This window comes from Pezoporus flaviventris, unplaced genomic scaffold (genome assembly GCF_033815535.1).
Source record: "Pezoporus flaviventris isolate CSIRO_AGI_PZ_B2104156 unplaced genomic scaffold, CSIRO_AGI_Pfla_v1 ptg000002l, whole genome shotgun sequence".
In the NCBI taxonomy this organism is placed as follows: domain Eukaryota; kingdom Metazoa; phylum Chordata; class Aves; order Psittaciformes; family Psittacidae; genus Pezoporus; species Pezoporus flaviventris.
This window is the reverse complement of record NW_026892550.1, coordinates 64279169-64298654: the sequence shown is the minus strand read 5'-3', so window position 1 is coordinate 64298654 and position 19486 is coordinate 64279169. Positions and strand designations below refer to the sequence as shown.

The 19486-nt window shown below is 43.2% G+C and overlaps 1 protein-coding gene across 3 annotated transcripts in view; it reads right to left on the bottom strand.

Annotated features, from left to right (window-relative positions):
• The window catches only part of ELF2 (E74 like ETS transcription factor 2), a 36125-nt gene that overhangs the window by 6008 nt on the left and 10631 nt on the right, over positions 1–19486 (bottom strand). The window contains exons 1-3 of one of the 3 annotated variants that reach the window (XM_061442364.1): positions 10380–10515; positions 2938–3051; positions 1740–1877 (exon numbers count right to left, since the gene is read on the bottom strand). In XM_061442364.1, coding sequence (XP_061298348.1) covers positions 1740–1877; positions 2938–3051; positions 10380–10437 — 310 coding nt within the window. In that variant the 5' untranslated portion in view covers positions 10438–10515. Of the gene's footprint in view, positions 1–1739; positions 1878–2937; positions 3052–3865; positions 4059–10379; positions 10516–19486 lie in introns of those variants that run through there. The other 2 variants (XM_061442357.1, XM_061442347.1) reach the window with 2 other exon arrangements.

Sequence of the window (19486 nt, the reverse complement as noted above, 5' to 3'; positions counted from 1 at the left end):
AAGTAAAACTTTGTAGTGTCCAGTTTTCTCTGAAATGTCTTATTTCTTCTTCTGCTATGTTTTTTGCATCCTAGCATGGGTGTTGACCAAAGCATCAGTCTTCCTAAGAAATTTTACTACTGAAACAGTAAACATTCGTTTCCACCTTGCACCTGTCCATTAAAAGCTACAGACAAAAGCTTTCACTCAACATTGAGTGGTGCCGCACAGGACTCGCATATGGCAGGCAGGGCATTAAGACACCTCCAAGCAGCACCCACAGCCTCAGGGATGCAGGACAGCTCAAGGTGCTGCTGGCAGCCTACCTGTGCCACAACCTCAGCTGCCCACAAGTGGGGTGCCCTGCCCGGTCTCACTGTGGGCTGGCAGGGCTCCCACACACCTCCTCCTACCCTCTGCCTGCACCTCCAAGCAGGCTCCAGAGGGAAGGACTCTGTCAGAAGCAAGCTTAGAGCTGCCTACCTGCCCATGCCATAGAAATCCTCTCCCAGCAAGACCTGAGGCTTCCTCATCATTTCACACTTCCGCTGACCTTTTTACTCAAGGTAAACAGGCAGGGAAGAGGATCATACCCCACGGCAGCAGCAGGCTGTAAACATTCCATGCTTCTACCTTCACTTAAAGGCAAGCAGCAACAATTAAAGCGCCTACCTCAGGCACAACAGCATTAATTTTTCTGATGAACAATGCTCTTTATTAAACACTGAATTTCAACAGGCATTAATTATGCAGACCAAAGTTAATGGCTCTGTAACTAGGGCTGAATAACCTTAAACAATTAAGAGCAGGGATTTTAATAGGAAAAAAATATTTACAAAATAACCTTCATAAAATTTCCAAAGTTCCTAAGCACAGCCCTGTAACACAATGTACCCAGTAATGACTATTCAAACACGCAGTTGAATACAAAGAAATAGTTTAAATCCAGTGTATGACTACTGATTAAATCTACAGAAAACCTTTAATCATCATTTTCTTGCTTATGTAATTTACTGTAGAGTTACAGTTATGTGTGTTTTTATTAAATCTAAAATTCACAGATCTTGTATTTATATCACTTTATAACTACATTGCATTTTCCTCTAAATTACAAGTAAATATTCCATCTTAGCATGCCTGGAAGCTCTAATACAACAACATTCCTTCAGTTATATGAATTGTATTGATGCCTGTAAGAAAACTGCTAGACCAGAGAGAAACTTCACCAGGTGCCAATCTCTCACTGGTAACTGTGAACTCCAACACTATTCTGAATAGTTTCTCCTTCAAGACATGCCAATCAGACAAAGAAGATAGCTCTCTCTCACAAGAAAGATCTTGTACTGATTCTGTAAACTAATTTATGGTTTTGTAGCTTACTATTTACCCTGCTGTTTCATTGGAAGAATCCTGAGTCTACCCATTCCCCAAATATTTCCATGTTTCAGACACCAATGCTTACCCACACAAGTTCTCTTTGAATTCTTCTCTACCCTTCCTCCACTTTGTAAACTGTGCTTAAAGAAGACAACAAGGAACTCATATTTTCCTTTATGGCTTGGCAAACCCCATTCTCTTGCCTTTTTTCTTGCTGGAGACCCATTTTCTAGGAACCCACATTTCAGCCTCTAGTCAGTCTGATAATATGAGCAGAGAAATCAGATCATCTAACCTATCTCCACCAGTGTCAATCACCCAGTCTGCAGCAGTGCACATGATAAATAAACTCTGAGATTGCTCCTGCAAAGAGCTATACATACCTTTTTTCTTTTTCATTGGTTCATGGATATCAGGAGAAGTTGGAACAGAAGATGCATCCATCGGTTCAGATTCCTCCGTTGATACCTCCACTACCGTTTCTGTGATCACATCAGGTCTCATGGCTGCATGGATAAATTCTGGGTTTGACACACAAAGAGAGACAAAAGTTTTCACTATGAGCAAAGGAAGGAAGGGTGGAGGGGAAGTACCTGATGAAGTTTCTATTATTTTAGTCTATCTTGAAAGTATGAAATTATTATGAAATTATTTTAATCAAAGAATATGCAGTAGTATAGCAAAATTCTGCTCCAACAACTTGTCACCTAGAAAATCAAACCAATTCCCTAAAATATGCACGCCTGCCAGTATTGTTAGGCATAGAACAAGTATGACACCAATATTTTTCGAAACTCAACTTCAAATGAAACAAATTAAAGCTTAACCTTTGATCCTTACTCTGATCTCCATTTCTTATTTTGTAGCTTTTGGGTTTCAGTTTAACCATTACTTCACCCAACATATACTAAGTAACTTCAAAAAGAACATCAAGTTGAAGAAATCATCAAATTAAGTTTTGGGTTTTTTAACTGGTAATACTTTGCAGCACAGTGTATTCAGATATTAATTCTAAAATAGGAACACAAATAAAAATATCTTTCCCTTAATGTAACTCTTTATTTTAGCAATTTAAAATGTCAAATTCACAGAACCACAGAACGGTAAGGTTAGAAGTGACCTCTGAAGGGCACCTGGTCCAGCCCCTGCTTAAGCAGGGCCACCTAGAAATGGTTGTGCAGGACAGTGTCCAGACACCTTTTGAGTATCTCCAAGGATGAAGACTCCTCAACCTCTCTGGGCAGCCTGTGCCAGTGCTTGGTCACCTGAACAGTGAAAAAGTATTTCCCGATGTTCAGACGGAGAAGTTCATTTTAAATGTGTAACTACTCATAGATCTCTACCAAACAACCTTTTTCAGACAAACGATTTATCTGTAAGTATGCTTGTTACAGGTAGAGAAATCCTGTAGGAACTCAAATAAATCCATAATTTTGCAGTAAGAAAACCATATGAAAGAAAAATAAGGAAAAAAGTGTTTTAAGCAGCAATCCTCCACAGAAGCAGCTTTCCCAATTTGCTCATTTTACTAATTAGTGGAAGGAGAAAAGGCTCACAGAGCAGAAACTAAAGCTCACATACCAGGACTCCTGGAATCTCTCAGGCAGGTAGGAGACTCCATATGAAGCAAGGCCTCTGCAGCTTCAATTGTCTTATCCCTGCAGTGCACATTACTTCCATGAACCGATGCCTCCACTACAGAAGCATAAAATTTGAGACCAGATTAGTTAGAAAATTGCTTATTGCTGTACGACTGCAATATTCAGCCTTAAGCATGATAATCCCAAAACTGTCAGGTGTCTTCACACCTTTTGTATCTTCCTGTCAACAGAAATGTGTAGGGACAACACAAGACAAGCAGAACCAACACTGTCACTTCTCCCAAATAGATTTCTGGTTCACAACCATGCTCCTCCTTTCTATGAGGTGATCACGAGCTGACAAAAGCAGACTTCTAGGATTTGTCTTCTGCCTTTAAGCTAACCACAACAAACCAGACTGTAGTGAGTATGGTTACAAACTGACACAGCAGAGCAGGGAACTAGTACCATCTCCAACTATTACCCCATTAAAATCTAAAGGTCACCTCTCTTCGTATTTTCTGTTTAGATAAACATATATATATAAAAAATACAAGGTTATATAAACATTATATATACATAGATAAAAATACAAGATTGGTTTGCAAAACATATATCCAGTTTCATTTTCTGACATGTAAATTCTATGAGAGTTGGGTTTAGCAGGCTTAGTTACTAAAAAACAAAACACAAAGCATAAACAGTATGCAGGGGCTGAGGTTTTTTTAAGCAACAACTAAAGGAAGAAGGTGAAATGATCTCTTTTTTTCCAAGTTCAGAAAGTCTACAAACACTACGTAATTAAAGTAACTTGAAAAGATCACATTTTAAAGTTTGATACAGCACAGACTGCAGCAGCGACACTAGGAAACCCCCCATTTATCAATTAAACCCAGGGTCCTGCTCACGGCCCAGCCTATGTTGCTCACCCTCGCAAAGGTTTTTACAGGCGGTGGTGGTGGCAGTGGCAGCACCTGTTGCCCATGACCCTCTGTCTCGCAGAGGTAACGCCAGCACTCTCCCTGTTGCTCTTTCCATGTATGGCCATCTGCTCAAAGCCCAACTGCTCCGGCAGCCCAGGAAATCTATCTTTAGCACAGGCAGGGTCACCTATCTCCAGCGTCAGAGAGCTAAAGAGGATTCTGCAATCATGTTCTACAAGAACTTCAGGGCACCTATCCTGTTACTGAGACAGTCTAAGGACCAACTTGATGTTTATTTAGATAAAGAAGGGAAAACGCTACTAGTGTTGCTTCTGGCCTAAGAAACAAATTAATGCCAGCACACATGGGGGAAAGCCTTCCAGCATACTGCAGCTGACCTAAACACAAGGACTAAACATATAAACCAGAAGCTGCAAGTGAACGAAATCTGGAAGTATCACAAATGGAAAATTCTGGAGGACTGAAACATCTGGCTGACCCAGGCCGGATGCCCACCCACTAGCTGGCTGCGGGGATTCCCACTGCAGCCCTCTGCAGCAATGCTGTTTAGGGGGCTTTATCTTTTGGAACAGAAGGTGCCGATAAAGCTGACATTCCACCACCACTTGCTTCACCCCAGGCTGGGAACAACGAAAACCTATCTGAGCGTGTAGGAAACTCAGGCTAAAGGAAAGGGTCTCTATACACACTCTGTCCCTGGGATAACCAGTGGCAATCAACAGCAGTTTTGCACTCCGAGCCCTTTCCCCAGCTGCAGGTCCTAGGTGCTCCCCATGCCTGGGGAAGCTGCTGTTTCTTTCCCAAGCAGTCTGGAGGTGTCCCAAGCCAGAGGCTGAATGACTGCACTGAAACTGAGTGGCCCTGCAGGAAGCTCTCCACCTAAACATTCTTCTTTCTAAAGAAAAGCTTCAGCTGCACAGAAATTGATGACTTAAAAGTTTCCCTGCATCTACCAGATAAAACCTTCCCTGATCATCAGAATACAGGAACAATATTTAGATAGTCATTATAAAGCACAGAATCATAGAATGGTTTGGGTTGCAAGGGACCTTAAGGATCACCTAGTTCCAACCACCCCCCGCCACGGGCAGGGACACCTTCCACTAGGACCAGGTGGTTCAAAACTCCATCCAGCCTGGCCTTCAACACTTGCAGAGATAGGGACATTGCCAGGAATGGGGAATGTATCAACTGTACACCAATACTGAAATTAGAAACCGGAAAGTCCAAATCAACATTTAATGTATTATTATTCTAGAAAAAAAGATTTAAAGTAGGTCAGCAAAGCCTTCTCACCAACTCCTCTGCCTCCCCTGCAGCAAAGAGCTGTACCATTCTCACTTCTGTTTCTGCTAGTTAACAGTTTTGGGGACCAACTAGCTCGCTAGGTTCTGTGCAGGTATCAGGTTCAGTCTATAAAGCAATTCTATAATGAAACTCAAACAGCAGTTGCCAAATTTCAGTTGCAGGAAAGTACTGAATTCAAATATTGAAGTTGTCATCCCCTAAATGCTTAAAAGCATACAAAATTTTTGTGTGTATCCAAAGTATTTCCTTTAGGGAACAGTTTAGATGCTGCACCACATGCAAGAGGTACTGAACAGAGGGCAGGAACAAGGCAAAAACGATAGCCAAGAGCCATGCCTGTACTTTTACAGCACTCTGGCATTCTGCTGAGGGGCTGGAGTGCAGGGAAAGGAGATGAACCCCCCTAACCCCAGCATTAGAGACTAAGGCTGCAAAACCCTATCAGCAAAGCAGAGGGGCAAAGGAGCCACCCAACCTCTGCCCTAAGTAACCCCTCCATTTCCAATAAAACTGGCACCATCTACTCCTCAAAAGCTTCTGGCATTTGGAAATACACACTTCACAAACTTTTTTCCAACATGACTTACCTAGAACTCCACTAAAATTGTCATATAAAAAACATAAGGCAAAAAATAGTAACACTTCTGGCTCTGACTGTAACAAAACATATGCTGTCTGTCTATCATGACAATTAACAAACTAACTTAACATTGCCAAAACCACATCTATTAAAATACTTACTAAAATGAGCACTATTACCAAGTTTGACGTCTTATCAGCTAGCTACATTCTCCACAGTTTTAGCCTCAGAAGTGTTCTTCTACCCAGTGTGCATTAGTTTTCAGTTGTGCTTGGGCAATGTTACTGCACCAATACATCTGGAAAAATGTAAATCTGCATCTCAGCACAAATTTGTACTTGAAATGTCTTTTTGCCAGGCTAAATAATCCTAATGGAAGACGTCCTCTGTTAGACTATAAAAGTGTCATAGTGCTCAGGCAGGAGAGATGATACTGATGAAAAATACAGCTAGACAAGATACCCCAAAAGATGACACGGGGGAACAGGCTCCCTCGGAGAGGTAGCTATATCCAGTGTCACCAACTAAATGCCACTTGTATCACATTTGGTATCACTTCTCACAACAAAGAGGAGGGGGAAAGCAAACCAAAGACTAGGATTCTGCAGTGAAAAAAAACCCGCCAACTTCAGTCGGAAGCCCTCACAACAGAAAATCACTGGCAGTTATTTACTAAGCAGAACCTTCCAGGCTCGTACAGCTTGTGCCATGCAAACATACCTCATCACAGCAACCTTAATCTTCTCTGAGTACCTTCAAGCTTGTGATGCACAAGAGCAGTATGGCAGCAGGCAGAAAAATCTCTAACCAAAGAATGATGTGTATCATCCATTTCTTTAAAAATGCCAGATTCATAAATTTTCCATTATATTTATACTGTTAACTACGGTACCACTGTGTACATATACAAGACTCCCAAAGCTACAATAGCCTGCATTGCTTGAGTATCCAACTTCATATGTAACTCTGTCACCTTATATACTCATTTCAAGAGGGATATCGCTTGCCCAAATGAAGTAAAATACATGGGTGGAAGTACATTTTCCAAACTTCAGTAAATGAATAACATGAGAACTGACGTTTACCGAACCAGAATGCATTACAGCTACCACTACAAATTTCTCTTTCGTTCTTTTAAATCAAATCTCATCCTACTGCTTTTATGAAGAAATCCGACTCCTTGGCACTTTATTTTAAAATAATTCCTTAAAAAAGTTTCTGGCCTGTTTTCAAGAGGGGAAAAAAAAATCCTCTTAGAAGAGAAAGTTATTTTGATTTTTAAAACAGTTAACTAGGCTATTTGATGTCTATCTTCACTGTTGACCTAATGTCTTCTAGCTCCACTCTCTAAACCACTAGCTTGTACAGTAGATAATTCAAGGCTCTCAACAGCTGTTACAAAATACCAAACTTGGTAATTAAGTCTGACAGGGCTGTACTTTAAGCTTTACAGAAGAGAATACTGGCAACATACCCATTTTGTAACAAAGCCCCAAGTTTTAACATAAAACAAGAGCAACAAAGTGAATTAAAGCAAGTGATGGGAGGGAAAAAAATGGGACTGAAATTTTCAAAATTGTACTTTCTGAAACTGTGATACAGCTCTTTATCTGAAGAGTTATCAATGTCTGCAGTTACAAGGTCAACACTTAACTGCAGCACCTGATTAACAATAGCTTATCCTTTAATACTATCAGGCAACTAGAGGAACACTTTAATGAAGAATTCAGAATTCCAAGCATGGAACTCAGTCAAGAGTGACTACACACACACTCTAACAGACCTCATTAAAGTTTATTGGTGTTCACATGCTTGTTTTATCTCAGCATTTAAAAGACCACAGTAAATAGCAGTGTAAGGTAGTAACGGCGCCGAAGCCACATTTTAATTAAAAACAGTTGAATTGCCTGTACAGGTAACACCCAGAAATCTTTCTGTATGCAATACTTGACTGGAAAAGAAAGCGTTTTCAGTTTACTGCTTGTTTTATGGCAGGCATTTGTTCAGAAACTGAAGAACAACTCCTTGGGTTTTCCGGCATTTCCCTAAAGCTGACTCTGTTCCTTCAGAAGACTTCCAGCTGTTCACAATTTAAGGATGATAAGGATGATGTGATCCACTGCACACTGGCAAGCAATAATGAAGACGAGGGCAAGCATCTCAGAACACTTGTTTCACTGTGAACAGTGTGTTAGCACGGTGACAGAAATATTAGCTACAAAGCCAAAACACATCTTTGCAAAGTCATCTCAGAGCTGCTCTTACAACCAGCAATTAAGATAACCTTAAGCAGTAATAATTTTGGTCCAGCTTTCTTCCCACAGTTAACAAATGCTCTGAAGTTTTGTCAACACCAAGGCCAGCAGCCACAGAAAAATGCAAGGCATAATTACTATAATCCCTTAGGGTATAGGATTCCTCTCTTAAATCCACGTGATACCATCTACATACATAAATAAGTAAACAGACACGGTATCCTAACAGTATGACGATGGGAATACTAGATGTGCGCAGGTATCTGTGTCCCCCACTGCAATGCAAATACGAAGAAAAAAAGAGAATTAAGTTGGCTGGGCTAAGGACAGCAGAAAGAGCAATACAAAGGTCACTGGTTATTTACCTAAGGGTTGGCTTATAAGCAATCTAGTTACTGTGACTTAAGAAGCCGCTGACACAATAATCAACTACTTTAAACATTCTTTATTAATCAACACTCAAAAGTAAAAGACAAATAAGTGGAATTTCCTGAAGTAGCAAGCCCTGTAGAGGCTGTTCTGCTGGCAAAGAGAAGCTATTTCCTCCACCGCACACAAGAGAAGGCCCAAACACTTGCAGCGTGGCTCTGCTGTTTCTGCTCTGCACCAGAACTGCTTTGTCATGGGGGTCTTTTGGGCATTTCTGGGGTTTTTTCTTCCCCTCCAACAAGCCCTGATTTTCCGTACTAAATAAAATAAGCCATTCTGAAGATCAGGCAACTCGCCCCCCTTTTTTAAAAGGGTACCATAACACACAGTTAAATGGCAGAGCCTGACCTTTAGCACATGTTTATGCTCGTACTGCCATGTCAATGGCAAGCCAGTATGAAGGTATACTGCTGACCAGCTTGTGCCTAGGCTCTAACTGCTCAACACATTACATATACTACTATTCTCTGTACTGCAGTGCACAACTTCCAAGGACTAATTTAAAAAGTGGAGCTCCATGATGTAAAGACAATAAAATCAGAGCTGGTCCAACTTCCAAGGAGAACTGGAGGTCTGACATCGTATTTGTGTTTGTGAGCAGTGCAACCTCACTCATGTTTTCTCCAGGGCTGCACCACACTTAATGACAAAACCCAGCACCACCTTAGTACGCTACCATCAGAAGTGGCGGACGCAACAAAACCCAACTGCCTGGTTCTCAAAGTGTGTGTGTCCAACAGGGTAACAGAGCTCAGGTAAGTACCCCTTGCCACGACTGTCCAGTGGGCAGGGATATTCCCTATCTGACTGTGCGTCCCAGAGCAGCCAGGAGGTGTGGGCACCTGCTGGGACCGGTGGCAGCGAGCCGTACTCCCGCGGCCTCGCACCTCCTCCCGCCGCGGGGCTGCCTGAAGGCCCTGCTCCGGCAGAGTCTCCTCACCGTGGGGGCACCTGCCCGACCCCCCTTGCGGTGTCGGGGCGGGCTGGCGCGCCCGCCGCCCTTAGCCCCGTCGGCGAGGGGAGCTGAAGAGGGGTAGGTAAATGAGGGGCGGCCACGTACTCCCCGGCGGCGGCGCCCCCCACTTCCGTGTTTACACTCCGCTTCCCTCCAATTCCGTGCGCACCCCGTCAGCGCCGCGGGGAGCCGCCACTCCGGCTCACGTCGCGCTCCCATTGGCGGCCGCCGCGCCCCGCCCCGCCCCACCGCCCTCCGGCCGCCAACGGCGGCGGCCCCCATTGGCGCGTGGCGCCGCCACGCCCCTCGCGCTTAGGGGGCCCCGGGGGAACGCGCAGCTTCCGCTACGCAGCGCGCGTGGGGGAGGGGGCGCCACCACCCCCCCCCCGCCCAGCTCAAGCGCCCGTCGTGTTCCCTGTGCGTGTGTGTGTGTGTGTGTGTGTGTGTGTGTGCGCGCCCCGCTTCCGCACCGCACACGTGGGCCGCGCCTCCTCCCGCCCCGCCGCCACCGCAAAGTTTAAAAGGACACAGGTGGAGGGGGGGTGGCGAGCACACACACGGGTGAGCAGCGCACGGCCCGCAGCTCTGCGGTGCTCGGCCTGCCTGCTCAGACGGCGTGGCGGAGGCGCTCGGAGCGGAGGGCCGGGCCGGGGGAGGCGGGAGGACAACAATCTCGCACACTTCCTGGTTCTCGTCCCGGCCGCGCAAACCCCGCAAAACTCCCCCGCCCGCCCCGCCACAACTTCCGCCGCGGTGGCGGGGGTACCGGCGCCGCCGCGCCGCGGGCAGGTGCCGCGGGCCGCCACTGCCGGCGGCCGCACGCCGGGCCGGCCGCTACCAAGGTGATCACTTCCTGACTGCCCTCCATTGCTTCGCCGCCCGCCGCCGGAGCGCGGCGTGCTCCGCTGCTTCCTCGCTTCTGCTCCCCCGCTTCCACCGCGCTCCCGCCAGCGCAGGCACAGTGCAGCTTACCGGCCCGGATAAGGAGGTCGAGCTGGTTCGTGGGCCCCTCATGCAGGGACGTCGCCATGTTTACGCTGCCGGAGCGGCTTCACATTGACCGGCGTGCGGGCGCGCGCTGGGCACGCGCGAGGGGTACCGGCGGCAGGAGCGGCGGGGCGCGCTCCCGCGGGACGGCGCGGCGGGAGGAGCGGGCGGCGCGGGTACCGCCACGGCGCGGCGGCGGCGGCAGCGCTTCCTGCGGGGCGGCGCGGCGCACGCGATCCTTCCGCCGCCGGCTCAGACAGGAAGTGCCGCGCCGGCACTCGCCGCCGCCGCAGCGCGGGGCCGCCCGCGGGCGGGGGAAACACCGCCGGGGCCCAGCCGGCCGCCCGCGCCCCGCGGCGCAGGTGGTTCGGGGAGCGGCGGGCGCGGGCAGCGCCTCGCCTCCCCGCCCCGCAACACAGGCTTCTCGCAGCAGAGGTGGCGCGGACACTGGCAAGGACTGGCACAGATGAGAGCGCAGTCCCGGCCCGCAGCCGGTCGCTCCGTCTGCTCGCTGTCCCCAGCCACTTGCACCCACGACACTCCTTGACGGCTGCACCTGCGACAGCCCGTTCATAACCAAAACTTTTTGGGGGAGCGTTTCTCTCGGGACACATCTGATGGCCCTCATCGAGGCAACCCCTAACACCAGGAAATCTCGGCAAACTCCTAAGCTACTTACTCTAATAATGTTTCGCCAGAAAACCTCAGTCTTTCCAGACTGCAGTCCACCTTCTCTCCCTGACAGGAGTAGGGCTGACTCCAAAAAACCTCAGATGCTTTTTCCAGCTCGATCTTTCTTCAGATCTGGCCGCTTCTGAGCAGACTGGGGGGGGGGGGGTGAGAATACATTTCTTTCTTAATTAGAAAAAAGCCACCCCCACCACTTTTTAGGATTGTGCCCTATCCCATATGAAGAACAACATGCCTCAGTAACACCACAGACTTTCCTGCCAGGCTCCTGGCACACAGCAACAGCCACAAGATGTTCTCCGAGTTCCTGGCTGAGTCCCTGTGCTGCCTAACTCTGAGGGTAAAACTTGAGACCGGCATGCAAAGAGCAGCTACGCCAAGGAAAGCAACTTATGTCCTACAGGGAGCTACACAAGGAGATCCCGCATAGAAACTCCCTTATTAATGCCACACAAGCTTGAGGAGGCCTTTAAGGCATTGAAAGGGTCAAGCAACCACTTACTGCACAGAGACTTCCCTGTACATCACAGCTTCAGCGCTCCATTAAAAACAGGACAAGGGCACCAGATGCATCCCAGCTGACAATAAAGAATCTATCTTTTCCTCTCAAGTGTTAGTACTCCTGGGATCTAGACCACAAGCAAGGGTTTAGCAGCATTTTCCCCTGGCACCGGAATCACAAAATAATATCCAATGTAAGTCACCTGGTAAATCCAGTACCTCAAACTTCTGACAGCACATACTCCTACTACAACTCTCAAGGCCTTTTAGGGATAACTTAATGAACATATTTACATACACAAATGAAAATACATGCATTTTATACATCTCACTTATCTACTCCTGGCTGTAAGGAATAAAATGTATTCATCACCTTGTCATATAACAAACAAGACCTACAAAAGCAAGCTCATTCATTCTCACATTCAAGCCACAATACCTAAGGGTAGGTCCATGCTCAAGCTTTGCTAGCTGAGCTTTAACTAGGCAGGAGCATGGACAAAAAAGGCAACTCGCCAGCCTGCTGTGACGGCAAAAAGCTCCTATGCAGATACAGCTTTGCCAACTGCAGAGTGCTCCTGTCAGCTTATGTTATTCAGAGAGGTGGAACAGCAGTGTTAACAATTCCTTCCATTAGCGTATTTCCACTAGGGGACTCTGCTGTATTCTCCAGCAGAAAATGTTTCTAGCAGAGGCGAGCCCAAGGACAAGTGAAGGCATTTAAAGTAGGCACATGCTTAAATGCGCAATGAAACGTCATTAAAACGTTCTCAAATTGAAATGGAAGCCTCATGCACTGTTGTTTAGCAACACCACGGATTCAGCTTACATACTGAGTGCTGAAATAACTGTATACTCCAGTCACTTAGTCTGACATACTATTGTTAAAAACCATAATTTACCCACACTTCTCTTCAAGCTGTTACCTCCACAGCGCTAAAATACGGTTAAAAATTTGCTTGTCAGTTTAGATCCAAATCAAAACTGAGACACTAAATACCTCTGAAGATCCAGACCTGTGTCAACAGGACCTCACACATGTTAGAAAAGATGCCTTTGTAGTTTGTTGCCTTACTGTTCACTATACAGTTCAGTGAGGATTGTTCACTAATTGCAACTTCCAGCCACAAACTGAAGTGTTTGACTCACAGCCAGGTTGTTCCCTCTCTCTGTTATGGGCAGAAGGAAGTTTTGCCTAAGATATGCGCACTCCTTGAGTAAGTGCATTCAAGTAATCTGCGTGTATAATTTTTCACAAACACCTGTGTCCGAAATGAATTTCTTTTAAAACAGAGTATAAACATCAAGCTCTTGGTTTAATACCAGTGTTCTAAGCAGCATTTATTTACTACTCAATCACAGACTTAGCACAGTGTGTGCCAATTCACATGAAATGGACTCGAGCAGCTGTCCACATTATTCTGATCGTTTGCTCTCCCTGATGGTACACAGGCTGCCCAGGGGATTCTAGGCGACTGAAAATACTCCAAGCCCATGCACTGTCAAGATTATATTGTAAGCAACTACAATAAATCTACGAAGTGATCATTTTGACTTGTGTCCAACTTATTTGTGTAAGCATAGTATTAAAGCATAACACCATCTTTAAGGAGGAATGTGATTTTCCTTGAAAATCCTGCAGTTGCATCTGTTTAAATTTTATGACTTCCAGTATTTTATGCTGAACACTAACTGATTTGCCATGCTAATAAAATCCTACTGTTTCGGGGGGGAAAGCACCACAGTCAATAGGGAAAAAAAGAAAACATGCATGTAACTTTTTAATCTATTCTAAGGCCTCCTTTCATAGAATCATAGAATGGTTTGGGTTGGAAGGGACCTTTAAAGCTCATCTAGTCCCAAACCCCCTGCCACAGGCAGGGACACCTTCCACTAGACTAGGCTGTTCAAAGCCCTGTCCAGTCTGCCTTTCTAGGCAGAAGGCCAACAAAGAGGGCTACAAACTCTACTCGAAGAGTGGTGGGTGGCCCAATGAGGCAAGAAATATTTACTGTCATGTAAGAGGACCATATGAAATTATAGAGTAACTTGTTTTTCTGGCAGGAAAAAAACAGAATACATACAAAGAAATCCCCAATCAGCATCACTCTTTGTCAGACAAATATATTTATCAGCTACTTTTTTTTTTCTTTCTGTTAAGAGTATACAATATATAAGCTTTACTCTAATTTTTTAAACCACAAGCTCAGCTGTCAAGATAGCCAGGCAGATGTACATGCTTCCTCACATAATATATCTACCAACTGCCACAAAAAATAAAAGGAAAGTCAACATGTTCTAATACGCAGGAAAACTGCCATTCAAAACTATACTTATGTCATACAAGAGTGCAGTAAATGTAAACCTTAAGTAATTTCAAGACAACAAAGAGTATTCGCATTTCTAGCTGACAGCACCTCCATCCCTGTGTACTTCAGAGTATCCAGACACAGGATGAAACACGTATCAACTCCTGCTTTCTTGTCAAGGGATACAGACAACTTCGTTCACATTAAAGGAAATAAGATTCACTTCTCTGCAATATAAACCAGTTAAACTTCATTCTGGTTATTCTAAAAAAGTGAAAGACAACTCAAGAGAAGGAGCTGGATGTGATTAATTGCAAGTAAGACAGCAGATGTACAAATTCAAAATATGAAAAACCAGAAGGTTTCAGCAGACCTGCAGAATTGGATGGGTGTGTGATCATCAACTATCTTAAGCATTCCTTGAACAGTCTCAAAGCTAATACTGCATTCAGCGGCTACAGAGGAACTGCCAGTCTCCTCTCCCACGGTCTCCTGCGCAAAGCTGCCTTCCCCACAGTTCTGACAACTATGTTGAAAACATTCTCCAGTAACAGACTGTAGTTTCACTTGGAAAACTATTTCACAAGCTTCATAACTTGAAATGCTAAAAGTACAACCTGCCAATGGCACCTTTTCCCTTCACTGACAGCAAATGTTGAACCAGAAAGAAAAAATCCTGTGTATTTAATTTGCAGTGTACGCGAGTAATTGCAAATGGTAACAGAGGGAAAATAGTGAAATGCCAACCAAGCTAAAACGCTTCTCGTAACTTCAGGAGTCCAGGCATGTTCTGATGCAAGTGCTGAAACAACCTACAAATTCTGAATAGTTACAGAAAGGTCAGCTTTACCCAGGATCCTGAAGAAATCACATCTAATTAGATTAGACAGAACTAGTTGCTGTCCTCAACAGCGGGCTGTCAAACTACTCATAGTTATGACAGCATTGCAAGGGTAACGACACAGAGAAACATTTTTAACAGTTAGATTCCAGAAACGTGCAGAAAGATATAGCAATCTCCATCAGCTCATCAGCTCAATCATTACCATACACTGTGAATTCCACAATAAAAAAAACTGCAAAAGTAATTGCAAAATAACCACAGTGTCCCCCGAAGAACCAGGCAAAGACTGAGGAAAAGAGGTCAGTGACCGTAACCATGCCCATCTGCTTGACTACACCATATGAAATGTCATCATACCAAAGCCAAGAGTCTGTCACAACCTGCACCTTTAAGTGGTCTCAGGATCCTGGTATCACTCCTATAGCAATTAGTGATTCCTCATAGAAAAGCAAATGTATTCTCAGGGTTTGATACCACCTTTGACAAACAGAAAAGGAGTTACTCCAAACAGTAAGTGTCTACATTCCAGCATTATTACTTGTGCATACAGGGTAAGAAAAACTTGGCTGTCTCAAAAAAAAACAAACCAAAAACAACCTGAAATCATATATGCACTTAACTTCCTTATAACTTCAATTCTTCAATTTCAGGCCAGTCTAGCAGACAATTATGAACAAGGTATCCCCACAGCACACCACCTGAATGTACAAAATTGACAGTATTTGAGATTTGCGATAGGCTGGCATATGAGCTATGCCACTGTTGAGCAATTTCTCTATTCAAGACCTAGCATTTACAATTCCTGAAGACTTCTCTGGTAACAACAAATGTCTATTCTATAAGCCCACTGAATATTTATAAGGACTGAACGTCCTGCTCAAACACATATGCCTTTGCTATGTGATCCTAGAATTTGTTGTCAAGTACAATCTCCCTTTTATTATGCAGATCATCTTTAAAAATTACTTTCAAGTGTGTTACTCTATTTTTGATGAATAAAGACCATTAACTTACACACTCCTACCACAATAAGCATGCCACATTGCATTCTAATTTCAAGATACAAACCACAGATTTTTTTCTGCCTACATTAGGAAAATGCTGTGGCTGAGCCTTCATAGGAGCATCCTACAATTTCCAACCCCCAGCTGCAACTGAAGCTGGGTGCTGAGAGTGCATCCATACATGTGAAGTTCAACCTGTAACACACTACAAAGCCATTCAATTAGCCTCGTATCAGCCTCAGAAAATACAAATTATACCTGAAATGTGTAGTTAAATTATGCTTTATTACAAAACACTTGGTCTTGCAGTGTTCTTTCAGTATGAATGAAGCACTGAATGCAGCAAGGCAGAAACCTGAAATCTACAAAGAACTGGACACCACAGCCAGGCTGCTGCTGTTACATTATAATATTATCATCCACAGAGCAGCTGCACAGCTCCTTTCATTGGTTTCTCAGAGAAAGAAACACCAGCAAGAATGACATAAAATTTAATTACAGTTGAATCCTGTTTCTGAATTGAGAATGTAACTGAGAACAGAAGTATACGCCGCCTTTGGTCTAACTGCTCCAAGTGCTATAAAATAGCACATACAGTGGGAGGGGGATCATTTCGTTTCACTGTCATCAACATTTAACTAGCAAAAATACAATCAATTTCTTGGCAAAGTGAGAACCAATGTGGCAGCAGCATGGTGTCAGAAATAACATTAGCTCACATTCAAAGAATAAATTCTTAATTCATGAATGTGTTGGAGACATCCAACTCTTGCAGCAGAGCAGTAGAGCGAGTATTGCATGCAGTTTTATCTCGCTTTTATGCTTTTATCTAGCTAATGGGCTTCATTTTAGCTCTTTGATGAAGGTAGTACCAACTTAAGCGGTTAGAATGTCCCAACTCATTTGCTTTCAGTATTCCAAAGCAAACTGCTCCCCACTTTCAAAATTCTCATCAAAGCTGTGTAAGAAAATTAAATTCAATCAATAGGATATGCCAGCACTACCAAAACATACACCAGATGTTTGTGTTGTCTCAGGTTTAGTAAGAGGCAGTTTAATCAAATAATGTCTGGACAGAATGGATGAAAATGTTGGTTTGTTTATCCCTTCAGTGCACATACCACAATCAAAGGTGAGATTCTACCCAGATCTAATACTGACTTCTTTGTATATGGTATTTAACAAATGATGGAAACTTATCTCAGATAAACACAAGAGTTCATAGCCTCAAATTCACATAAAAGAAGTCAGAAGGAAGCAGTTTAAATCATAATGAAAGACAACATATAGAGGCAGGAAGAACAACAGGTAGTAACTACAGACTTTTACATAGATATACAAAGCTGGCTCTCCACAGTGGTATCAGTGCAAGTAGTAACCTGGTATTTCCTCTGTAAAAGAAGATTTTGCCTTAGAGTATGTACTCTATTCATGCATTTGTTTAAATTAAGGGAGGAGTTAAGCCTAAACTCACTGTTTATTCAACCCCCTCCCTCCTTAGAGGATGGCCATCAATTTACAGGATAGTTTCAACTTAATTTCCCAGTGGGAAAAAAAATAATTTAAGATATATAGACAAACATACCATCGTTGCCTTTGTAGCTCAGTATTTTTCCACCAGATCGTAATCCTGGAGGGGCTTATTTTCAGATCCCCATTTTTTCATGCAGATCTTCTACCCCCCTGTGGCAATAACATTTTCAGAGTTAAAACAGACTTTCAACTCGCACCACAGGGAGGATTTCTGATGGAACATTGAATTGAATAATGTGGTGATAGTTCACACATCAAATGATAATTCAACTTCTCCAAAGCACTAATTTTGTTTCCTCTTTAAAGTGGTGAGAAAAAAAAAAATCCCAAACCCGTACTTGCTGCTTTGATGATTGCTAAAAAATAAGGGGAAAAACACTACTGATATGAGAAGTCAGATTAAGTGAATTGATTAAATCAGGGTCTATACTGGCAATATGATTTTGGTATACCTCTCACAGGGATCAAGCTTTACTGTACTTATAACATTTGTTCAATAGCTGCCTACTGTTCAATACAACCTGTAAACAACAAACACCACTACTGTTTTTTTTTAAATTCATCATTAGGTAACCCAGAAGAAAAGTAATACTAATGCAGGCATAAAATCAGTACAAAGGGACTTCAGAAAGTACTAATCAATTTTAATGACAATGTTGTAGATAACTTGGCATTTTCAAAACAGCATTATCATACTTAAATATTCAATTAATGCCTTATTTGGTTAAAAGGCTACACAACTTCCATGTACAAGATTTGCAGCTCATGACTATGGTACCCTTCAGCACTGCACATATGGAAAGCTCAAAGATTAGATTACCCCATCACAACACCTACACACCCACGTTATGGGTTCTGTGTCGTGACAAACAGAACTACAGCAACTGGCAATTTCAGACTGACTGCTTCTTTGATGACAGCAGCTTCTGCTGTTATGTAAACTACAAAGGTTTTGCTGAATAAAGCCTAAAATTGAAGGGCTAATTACTTTAAGGACAAAAAACTACTCAGGAAATGGGAACCAACAAAATTTGGATATAATTAAAAATTGTTAAGGAGAATGCAGTGTTTATAATATGAACACTTCCACTGGTGCAGTAAACTAAATCTTAAGAATGTATCTCTGTCCACTATAGCCTAGAGGTATTGCTCGTAAAAATGACAGCGTACGCACAGGAAAGAAATTGAAACACTATCAATCTAAAGCTTATACTTTCTCTTTCAGACATTACAGAAGGCACTCAATACTTCCACTAAGAAAGTCATAAGGTCACTTGAAAAGATGAAAATTCCTACATTTTATTTTTCCTAGAAAACTCCTTTGTCAACATTTTTTTCTATTACAAGCAGATAGACTTTTTTTTCTGGAACAGGACAAAAAAAAATAACTTGAACCATTAAGTCTTTCTTGTTTGTTAAAACACTCTTGGGTTTTACTTTTATAGTTAATGGGTTCATTTTTTAGCTAAGGGATTAATTATCAATAATCATCCTTGATTAATGAAACAAAATACATTAGTGGGAAAGATGCTGAAAGGAGTCTGACAGGCAAAGAAACCCTGTACTCCACTAGAATTAACTAAAAATTCATCAGTGTTTAGAGATATAGCTATTTATAATGATTATATAGCATATTTTATTTGAATTGCAGTTTCAAAAAGGTGAGAATTTTAATGCAAAATAACATTACAAGTCCCAGTTCTTTCCTTGGATCAGCACCGACAGTCCTTACAGTCCACACAGTCTCAAATCCAATCACAGAATAGCAAAACACAAACAGATCTATTCAGGACATAGCACAAATCAGTGTCATAAATAAATTTTACCAAATCAGCTACCAGACTACCTTTACAATAGCATTGATCCCTATCTCTGAAGGCTAGAATAATTCTACATTTTACTAAATTATGCAGCTTTAGATTAACTGCGAAGTAGCTCAAGGCTCTTGAAATACGTTATGCTGTAACATTATAAAGCATGTATATCAGTAGTCACTGGAATTGCCAATGGAATGTCACAAGAAGGGAAAAGAAACAACTCTGGTCCATGGCCAACAGCAGAGATACTGACAACAGGGAGTGTATCAGGTTATGTGGGCATGTATTACTCCAAATACTACCAAGACTTCTTTAAGATGGGGTTTTAGCGTTTATGATGCTGTCTATAGAATCTAGAGCCACAAAAGGTATTAAGTCTACTCATTCTGGGTGC